The 10,514-nt window shown below is 49.4% G+C and overlaps 1 protein-coding gene across 1 annotated transcript in view; it reads right to left on the reverse strand.

Annotated features, from left to right (window-relative positions):
* Pdzrn3 (PDZ domain containing ring finger 3) overlaps positions 1-9,755 on the reverse strand; it is a 219,038-nt gene extending 209,283 nt beyond the window's left edge. Inside the window, exon 1 of the mRNA XM_042680210.1 lies at positions 8,929-9,755. Coding sequence (XP_042536144.1) covers positions 8,929-9,651 — 723 coding nt within the window. The 5' untranslated portion in view covers positions 9,652-9,755. The remainder of the gene's footprint in view (positions 1-8,928) is intronic.
* Positions 9,756-10,514: the final 759 nt, after the last annotated feature.

The following is a 10,514-nucleotide window of genomic DNA, read 5'->3' on the forward strand; positions in this document are numbered from 1 at the left end:
ACTGAGAGCAAGGGCCACTCAACTATAAGATGGAAATGCCAGGCCTTTCCGAAGTTTTGTTAAGTTGATGGGATGAATATAAATACACTACAAACACTAAACTCTCACATCACTCACAAGCTTTGAACTCCCCCTTCACAACTTGACCCCTGGGCTTTAAAACAATTTGAAGTTTTTCTTTATCACACACTCTCCACCACTGAAAAATGCTTCAGAGAATATAAATACAGAATACAAATTCAGAGGCAACATGAAGCTCCTCATAAAGCCACGCACCTTGGAGTAAAAAATCTCCTTTCCTCTCTATAACAATTCCTTCAAATTTCTAATGTTTCCTTGACAAGTTATTTGCCAAAGTGCTAAGACCCTACAGATAGTTCAGTAGGTGCTGGATAACTCTTACTGCACCTTAATATTCATCACCTTGTTTAATGTCAATAACAACCCAATTAGTAGCCATTTTACTACCACATTTTACAGATGAAGCCACTAAAGCCAAGAGAGTGGGATTGGAGATGTGCCCGAAGTGCTTTCACAATGGGGGAGAAGGAGAATACCACCCCTCTATCAGCAATTCTAGCAACTGGGTTCTATTACACACACTGCTTGTGTTCAGAGTACCTGCATCCAGTTTTATCTCATGACCTGGTGGGCCTCCATCCCCCTCTTGGTACCCATTTAGCAAATGCATGGGGCTCCTGGAAACAGCTGTGAATGTATTTCCAGTGCAAACAACCAGGCAGAGGCCACATCTTTGCACATGTCCCTTCCCCTTCCTGGGGGAGTGGGGCTGCTGTAGGTCCTGTTCTTGCAAAGGTGACATAGTGTCTCTGTCCTTTGAATCCCCCATAATTATACATATGGAATGGGTGAGAAAGATGACTGCTCAGATCCATCTGTTAGTTATTTTCTTTACAAGAGTAATCATTATGTTATACCACTTCCTCGTCTTATTGGAACTGACTTATTAAGACACCATTACTCAAGGGGAGTTGGTGGCTAACTCACAGCTCAAAAGCTTGGGTGAGCAAAGAACAGTATGAATGTGCTGTGTTTTCGAAGGCCTAAGAAACAGATCTAACTGATTCCCCGGATTCAAGTTGCTCACCTTGGCATCTAGTTGTGCCTAGCACTCAAAATATAAAACTGTGAGCAAGGTGACCATGAGGACACACTTGTGAGCCTTTCACACAGGTCCTACCATCAACCACTCTTAACTGACTCACAGACAAACGAAAGACACAGAAACTTTTCTATCCAGGACACCATCAGGTCCTACCATCAACAACTCTTTTTTTTTTTTTTTTTTTTTTGGGGGGGGGGTCTGGTCATGGGGCCTGAACTCTAGGCCTGGGCACTGTCCCTCAGCTCTTCAGCTCAAGGCTAGCGCTCTACCACTTGAGCCTCAGCGCCACTTCTGGCTTTTTTCGTTTTTGCTTATGTGGTGCTGAGGAATCGAACCCAGGGCCTCAGGCATGCAAGGCAAGCGCTCTACCACTGAGCTACCTTCCCAGCCCCATCAACCACTCTTAAACTGACTCAGAGACAAACAAAAGACACAGAAACTTTTCTATCCAGGACACCATTTCTCTTTTACATTTTACTTGTTTTGTGTAAATTTGGTGTGCACGTGTGTATGTGTGTGTGTGTGTGTATGTGAGAGAGAGAGAGAGAGAGAGAGAGAGAAAAGAGAGAGGAGAGAGGAGGGGAAGGGAGAGGAGGGAGAGAAAAGGAGAGGGGAGGAGGGAGAGAGAGAATATACTGGGGCTTGAACTCAGAGCTTGTGTGCTGTTCCTAAGCTTTTATGCTCAAGGCTGGTACTCTACTACTTGATCCATAGCTCCATTTCTAGCCTTTTGCTAGTTAACTGGAGAATTGCATCAACTTTTCTGCCAATCTGGCTTTGAATCATGATCCTCAGATCTCAGCCTCCTGAGTGACTAGAATTACAGATGTGAGCAACTGGCCCCAGGCTCTAAATCTCTTTCATAGCTAGAATCCGTTTAGTTTTATATTCATGTGTTCTATCCTGAGCCTATGAAAACAGGAATTGCGGCATAGGACAAACACTCTGCATCACCAAGGATTCAAAGCCCAGTAGAAAACTAAAATATGCCACAGGAGACCACTGGTATTTAACCATCTAAGGTATTTAACCTCCTAAAAGTCTGTATGTTTATCTGCAATATGGAGTGTCCAGGGCCAGGGGTAAGAATACCTGTGTCACCAAGCCTTTCTGAGGATGAAACAGAATTCATTCACCCCTCCAGTCCATGTAGCACTTAGCAAATAAAACAGGCTTCAGAGGGGCCATGGCTCAAGAACAACATGCTTTGCTTAGTTTGGTTACAATCCATGAGCCTGGAATTGAGAATGCTGGGTTCAAATCCTATCTCAACATTCAGAAATCTAAACCTTTAGCTTTAACTTGATTTATAACATTTTATAAATTGATCCCCCACCCACCCAAAAAAGAGAAAGAGAGCAGGAGAGAGAAGGAGGAAAAGGAGAAGGAGGATGGGAGAAGGAGAAGAGGAAAGGAAGGAAGGAGGGAAGGAGGGAAGGAGGAGATAAGAGTTCTACTGAATGAAGATGTTTCAGGAAGCTATGTATATGCACACAGCAGCCACCCTAAGCATACAACACCCAGTAAACACAATGGATACTACCACCTTTCCTTTTAAGCTCCCTGGTTTACAGTCTAATGCATGGTTACCTTATAAATAGACTCATACTCATGAAATAGTTTTACAGAGAGGCTAGCACCATTTCTGAATGTAGAAAGAACCACTGAGAGAATTCCCAATTTGAACCTTCCAGTTATGCTTCACCCTGTGCAGTGGGGTAACATATCTGTAAGCCAACTCCTAATTTGCTTTATAAATCGCTGGGATGGAATACAAGTGACAGCCAGCAACTCTTTTAGCTGAACGAGGCTGTTTGGTTAGCTAAACTGTGGAATGGCTATTTGCTGAGGGCTGTCAGAAACAGAATCCATCCAAGGGTAAACATTCTGATAGATCCATTTCAAAGCCTCCCAACATCTGGAATATCTTCTGATACAGCTGTCTATTAGACTCACTTATCTTCAGTTCTGAAATAGGCAAAATGGTTTCTGAGATGTGGGGCTTTATACAACTTGATCTGGGTGGATCCAATTGGAAGAAAAATGAAGCCACCCAAAAACCTGGAAACAATTTTATGAACTGGGGTGGGGTCACAGAAAAACTGTATTCTTCTGTAATACAAGCCCGCTTTTGGTTAACAATATGACAAGTTTTGATGGGTGACAAGACAGCCCTTTGAATCTTGAGTTCATCCACCAAACAAACTTGTATCAAGAGTTTAAACCAGGAGCTGGTTGCTCACACCTACAATTCTAGCTACTCAGGAAGCTGAGAACTGAGGATTACAGTTCAAAGTCATCCTAGGCAGAAAAGTCCATGAAACCTGTATTTCCAATTACCAGCAGAAAACAATGGCTCAAGTGGTAGGGCATCAGTTTTGGGCAAAAAAGCCAAGGGACAGCACAAGGACCCAAGTTCAAGTCTCTGTATTGGCATCAGAGAGAGACAGAGAGACAGAGAGACAGAGAGACAGAGAGACAGAGAGAGAGACAGAGACAGAGAGAGAGAGACAGAGAGGCAGAGAGAGACAGAGAGAGCGCATTTAAGACACATAGCAATGGCTGTAGGAGCAAGACCACGGCTGTGAATAAGGCAGGTTCCTCCAGTTATTTACTTAAAGCTGCGATAGTGCCATAAAGGTAGAGGACACCTGATGTAGTAAAGTCAGAGAACCCTGGCTTCCTAGAGGAAGAGTTCCTGGAGCTGAGATGGGAAGACTAAAAGAAAGGTTATCTACTAAAGAATAACCTCTAAGTGCTGACAGGATGGAGGCAGGACGAAGAGGCAGAAAACTTGCAGGTTAACTAGTGAAGATTGCTTGGAAGGGCTCTTCCAGGTATAGGAAAGGGGAAGTGCAAATGCCCAGACAGAGGCTGGAAGAAACCAGGGAGATATAGGCAGGAAGCCTCAGGAAAATAGAATAAAGGGTAGAAGAGCACAGGCAGGTAGAAGCCAGCATGCTGGACCTGATGGCCACCCAAGACATCCTAGAAGTCAAGAAAGGGCTTAAGGATGGGGAGTGAGGTCACTTTTACATTTCTAATAAGCTATTCCTGGTGCTCCACATGTGAAGGAGAGAGCTGTAGTTCAGGCAAGAGATGACAGCTGACACCAAGATCGGTCTGCCTCTGCAACATCTGTAGATGTCTTTTATCTTCATGGCTGGAAGAGTGCTACTTCCCACTATACAAAGATATCAGGTAGGTGGCTAGACATCCTATGATATATAAAACTACCTTTCCTCTTTACCACTGCCACCACCACCACACAACCAAGTATCAACCAGTCAACTATGCTGAGGTGAAGAAATACAGTTCAGATCAAGGTGATCATGTGAATGAGCCAGAGAACATGAACAGACTCAAGACATACTTAGGAAAGACAATCTATAGGATTTAGCAATTAAGAATGGACACAAATATGGGGGAGGGGAAATCAAAGGACAAAAGATATAAGGATAGGGCTTTCAAGCTTCTCTGCAATTCCAAAGAAAGTTTTACCTACAATGTCTCCTTTCCCAGAAAGCAAAGGAAACTTTTGTTCTGGAATGCTTTTGCTCTCAGAGGTGGATAAAACTAGGGAGGGAAATTGAGGCTGGGAGCAAATCTCTTATCACTTATATGTGACAAGCCATTGGTAACGCAGCCCAGTTGTGGCTAGGTTAGAACTGAGTCTCTAGCCCATGGTTATCTGCCCTTTAACTGTGGCTGATACAGGTTTTAAACCATTATTAAGTCTCTCTGATAAGTGGATGTTAAATCCAAAACGTAAGGTGATACAACAAAGTTAACAAGGCTTAAGAAACAAAGGACTTCCACTCATCTGGTTGAATAACCCCATGCTGCTGATCACATATATGGTATATATGTGCACACCAGAGGGAAACCAGAAGGAGGACATAGAACTAGAGGGAATCAGGGAAAAACATACAACAGCAGGACCCATCAGCTGCACTGGACATTGATCAAAACGAACTAAGAAACTCAATGGCCGCGATGGGAGGGAGGGAACAAGTGGGAAAAAGGAAACAGCTGATGCTACGTAAAACAAAAGAAATGTACATATCACCTGATGTGGAAGAAATAACTGTATTGTCAAAGCTCCTAACTCATAAATGTTATAGACCACGATAGACAATTTGCCCCATGAAAGTTAGAATGTGTTTGTGACTTTAAGCATCACTATCCCACAATACTGTGAAATTTGGGAAATTATGTGCTCATTTAATCACAATAAAGAATTTGAAAAAAAAATTATCAAAGTCTTACAATATTTAGGAAGGGACTGTTTAGACAATGATCAGAGGGCTTGCGATGCAGCTCAGTGGTACAACACTCATCTAGCATATGAAAGGTTCTGGGTCTAATCTTCAACACTGGTACCCCTTCAAATAGTAAAACTCAGACTGGAGATTGTAGCTCAGTGGTAGACAGCACTTGCCTAAATGTGAGGCTTCCGGTTCAATCCCCAACCCTGGAAAAACAATGACCAATTAAATTGTAAGAAAAGACCAATGCTTATTTTGGTCTAGAGGTTTGTCCTTGAGCCTGAATGTCTACTCAGCTTAGCAGCTTCTCAACAGACCGGTATTGATCATAAAGAAACTCTTTAGAAATGCAAAATTTCAGCTTCCACACCAGCCCTCATTGGAACAAGAATCTCCAGGGGTGAGATTCAGGAATATGGGGTTTTAACAAGCTCTCCCCTGCTTCTGATCCTGTTAAGGTTTGAGAAGCACTGGGGTAGCTCACATTTTACACAGAGCAAACAATGTCTGTGCAGGTACACCACTGTCAAACCCTGAGCCCTCCACAGGTGTCAAGAAACAGAAAGCTAAGACAACTTCCAGAATGCCAGGTCAGGCCTGGAGCAAGTTTTAGCTGCTGAGCTGGCACTGAAAATCCACTGAGTGGTTCTTAGCAACTTCAGCTTGTGATAGAGAAGCAAATCTCAAGACTTAGAAACAACATCAACAACAAAATGAAGTTAAGTGTTGTCCACAAGAGGCAATATAAATCCTTCTGCATCTCGAAAAAGAGGAAACAGGACCTAGCAGGGTCAGAAAAGTTGGCCCAATGAAATAGACAAGTTTTAAACAGCTTCCACTAGGAGGGTTTTTATGGCTAATGCAAGAAGAGGGTAGACTGAGTTAACCTCAGGACAAGGAGAACGAGCTTCCAGAAGACCTAAAGGCTGACCAGGGCGTGAAGACACAGAAATTATCTAGGGCAGCTTTCTGGCCAGGCCATCCCTGGCTATCACCAGATGGGCACAGAGGTTCATGAAAGTTCCAAGCAGGTTTCCAACTCCACAAGCAACATTTCCCTATACATTCAAAATCTAGCTTGTCCCTAAATTCAATGACCTTGATTTTCTATTTTCTACCTCATTACCCAAATACGCTTCAAAATACCCACCAAAGTTTTGACTCAAGTATCACATTTTTTGATTCTAAGAGAGCATTTACCCAAACATTCCAGAAAGAAAACAGAAAGGCAAGAAGAAATAATAAACTAGCTCAACAATGAATGATGTATAAACTCTGAGGGAGTGAATGGCTTATTTATAAACAAGGGTCACTTGGAAAACAAAGCAGGAAATCCAGATGACAGCATAAACAGGGGAAAGTAGGGAACTCCTGCATCCCAAACCTGGCGCCTGATAGGAAACCAAGCTCTGCCCTCTGTTTGGGTGACTCTAGGCTCACACCAGTCCTTTGTGCGCCTGTGCGGTCCTGGGCAAACCACGGAGCTGTAAATATTTGCCCTTCTCCCAGAGCTGGCCAGCTGCTGAGGCTACAGCTGACAGACAGGCCAGGGGCCAGGAAGGGAGAAGATTGGAAAACTTGCAGGCCTGGTGTGCATGCATGGAGAGGGAGGCTGGGGGAGGGGAGGGAGAAGCAGAGCAGACACAGGCCCCTGGGGCCCCTTTGGGCAAATACGTTCCCCTCTCTGCCAGGCCATCTGGAGCAGGGAAACCAGTGTGTGTGGGGGGGGGGGGGGGAGAGGCTCCCCAGGAAGGAGGCAAAAGCACCCAGCTGTTGAAAACGTGGCTCTTGCAATTAGGGAAACCAGTCTCAAATTTGGGTGATGTTGTCCCCCAGAGGACAATATTGGGAAACACTTTTGATGGTTAAAATTTGGAAGGGAGGTCTGCCAGCATCTTGTAGGTAGAGGCTAATATACTACAGTACACAGGACAGACATCCCTTCCCCTCTCCCCAATATACACAACAAAGAGATGCCCTGAATAGCATCCACACAACAAAGACTTAGCTCCAAATGTCAATACAATCCAGGGTTAAAGCTGAACCTACCTACAATCTGAGGTAGACTCTGAATCCAGCTCTTTTCCCTGAGTCACTGAGTTTGGACAGGTTATATAATCTGCCTGAGTGAGTTTTCTCATCTCCAAGGAGTAAACAGATAACCCAAGCAAAATACTTCCTACAGTGGTTGGTTCTTACCAAATACAGAATAACTGGCAGTTTATGGTTATAGTGAGAGGCAATGCAACATGGTTAAAGGCTTGGGATAATGAGTCAGGCACATATGTGGGGTTAAAACCCACTTCTGACACCTAAAAGAAGTGACCCAAGCAAGCTCAAGACTGCCCCTGGGTAACTGTCAGTTTCTTCCTCTGCAACATGAGAAGCATCAGACTTCCCTTGCTGGATGAAGAGAGAAATGTCTGGGAAGAGCTGAGCACAGGGTCTGGAGCAAAGTCGAAGTTGCCATAATTACAAAGACCTCAGAGGGAAGGGACAGGCTCAGGAAGGGATCCTTACAATAATTGCAGGTTACACAGGTTGAGCGTTTACTCTCAGTCTGGCAGGATTCCTTCTCTCCCTGAAGGAAACAATCTTTTAGATTTAGAGAAACTGAGGCACCCTTGAACCTGTGGCGATTAAGCGCCAAGATCAACCCCAGCTTGTTTGCATAAACGATAACAACAACACCCACGCTGGAAAACAGTTCTAACTCCAGAAGATTCACGCTCAATAAATACTTTCCCCTTCTTTGGGGCCAGGGATCCTTTCATCCCTTCTGACTGAAGTCCTCAAATTAATCCCTTGGAGGGTGTTTGGCTGTGTTTTACTGTCTGACACCCCTAGGGCCCCATAGCTGGCAACTTCAGAGGGGTTACATCGCTTGCTCAAGGTCAGCCAATGCACTGAGCCCCCAAAGCCCACGTCTGAGTCCAGCTTTTCAGCCAGGGGTCTCTGTCCTGGCGTCCTGCGGCAGCGGCTCGCTCTGGGCCTCCCTTTCTTCTTTGAGGAATCTCAGAGGGGGACAAAAGTTCAGCCCGCGGGTCCCATCCCTGAGGACCACCATGCTTTTAGATCTTAAGAAAGGGTAAGCCACCTCCCCGAGATCACGCAGCGGATCTGCCAAGACACAGCCCCTGAAGGCGTCTGACTCTGGAGCCGCACCCCCCCCCCCCTCGCCCCACTTCTCCCCCAACACTCGGTTCTGAGTTCCTTTTAGTCCCCGCAGCCTCGCCCCACCCCTGGTTCTATTTTGCCCCTTGATCAAGTGCGTGTAACCGATAGGGACCTTAGTTTTGAGCTCAGGTGGGGCAACCTGCGTGTGGGGCTACAGAGGACAAGCGAAGGGAGAGGGAGGCAGGGAAGGGAGGCTCCCAGGAAGGAGGCTCCAGGCGTCCCTGGCGCAGGACGGGAGGTCGGGATGGGGGGGGGGGGCCTGAGGTCACCAGGAAGAAGGGAGGCAGGAGCCCGGGGTGGGAGGTGGGTGTGGGGGGGAGGCGGTGCACCGCGGGGCAGAGCTAACCAACAACCTACCTTGCCCCCCGACGGCGCGGCCACGCAGCGGCTGAGCGAGTCGAGGCGCGCGCTGTACTCGGTGAACTTCTTCTGGTAGCGCAGCGCGGTCATCTGCAGTTCGAGCTGCGCGGCGGCCAGCTGCGCCACCAGCGCCTTCTCGCGCTTGCCGGCCCTCAGCGCCTCCTTCTTGAGCGCCTTGTGCAGCGCGCCCAGGCGGGCCTGCAGCGCGCCGTTGTGCGCCCGCAGCGCCCGCGCGCAGCAGTGGCCGCCCGCGCGCTGCTCGCCGTGCGTCAGCGGCAGCCCGCAGCCCTCCTGGCAGCGGCCCACGGGCCGCGCGTCGCACGCGTCGCGCATGTGCGCCTCCACGTCGCGCCGCAGCAGCACCTGGCCGCAGCCCGCGTGGCGGCAGCGCGCGGGCGCGAAGTCGCAGCGCTCCAGGTGCTCGGGCAGCTCCTGCAGCTTGACCACCCGGCCGCAGCCGCGCGCCGCGTGCGCGCACTTGATATCCAGCTTGAGGATCAGGCGCTTGAGGGGCAGGACGTGGTTGAGCTCCTTGGCCGACAGGCGACCGCGGCAGCGCGCCGGGCAGCTGCCCTCTTGCACCACCCAGGGCAGCACGCAGCCGGCACAGAAGACGTGGCCGCACGGGGTGGTCAGCGGGTCCTCCAGGACCTTGTGGCACAGCGCGCACTTCAGGTCCGGGTCCACGTCGCCATCGAAGCGGTCCAGCTCGAAGCCCATGGTGGCGGCCGGGGCGGGCCCGGGGTCGCCTCCGGGCGGCCGGCCGCCCCCCCCTCCCTGCGAGGCGGCCCAGACACGCCGGCTGCTCGGCTCGCGCTGCCCGCCCGCCCGCTCGCTCGCTCTCTCCCGGACTGAGCCTAATTGCTCCAGACTTCCTCGGAAAATGCCCCGGGAACAGGACTCCTCCGGCCGTATGTGCAGGAGCGCGAGCGCACGCACATCCGGCCCCGGCCGCCTCCCGACCTCCCCGCTGCCCGAGGGGAGAGGCCGGGAAGGCGAGGGCAGACCCCGAAGCGGGCGGGTCGGGGCTGGCATTTCGTGTCGGACAGCCAGCCCTCGATCCAGGGGGATTGTCCAGCCACTCTCTTGGAGCCTTCGCTCCAGAACGTGTCATTCCCCCCTCACCCCGAGTTTGGAGCTGAAGCGGTCACTTCCTCCCAAACGAGTTTCCCGGGAGCCCCTTCCACGACAGGTCGGCCCCCACCCCCATCCCACCCCCCCCTTTCCCTTTTTCCTCTCCCCCCCCCCCTTTCCTCTCCCTTCGGTGGCTGATGATGGCCCTGCGCGAAAATGATGCGGGTCGCGCTATTGCAGTACTTACGGCTCGGAGTTCTTTCCTTCCAGGGAAAGTTCCCCGCGCGCGGCTCGCGCTCCAGCTGAAACTCGGGCTGGGGCCCCGGCCTTGGGCCGGCGCGCAGGGCGGCGCGCAGGGCGGCCCGAGCCGCCCGCCAGCTGTCCGGGTGGGAGAGGCCGGCTGCTGGCTCTGTCCACTACAGCTAACACCTCTGAAGAGTCTGCACTCCAGTGTGTGGCGCGCTTTGGGGCTGGCACTTCTGAATCTGCCTCTTAGAAAAATCAGTGCA

This window comes from Dipodomys spectabilis, unplaced genomic scaffold, assembly GCF_019054845.1.
Source record: "Dipodomys spectabilis isolate Male_0828 unplaced genomic scaffold, ASM1905484v1 ptg000054l, whole genome shotgun sequence".
Taxonomy (NCBI): Eukaryota; Metazoa; Chordata; class Mammalia; order Rodentia; family Heteromyidae; genus Dipodomys; species Dipodomys spectabilis.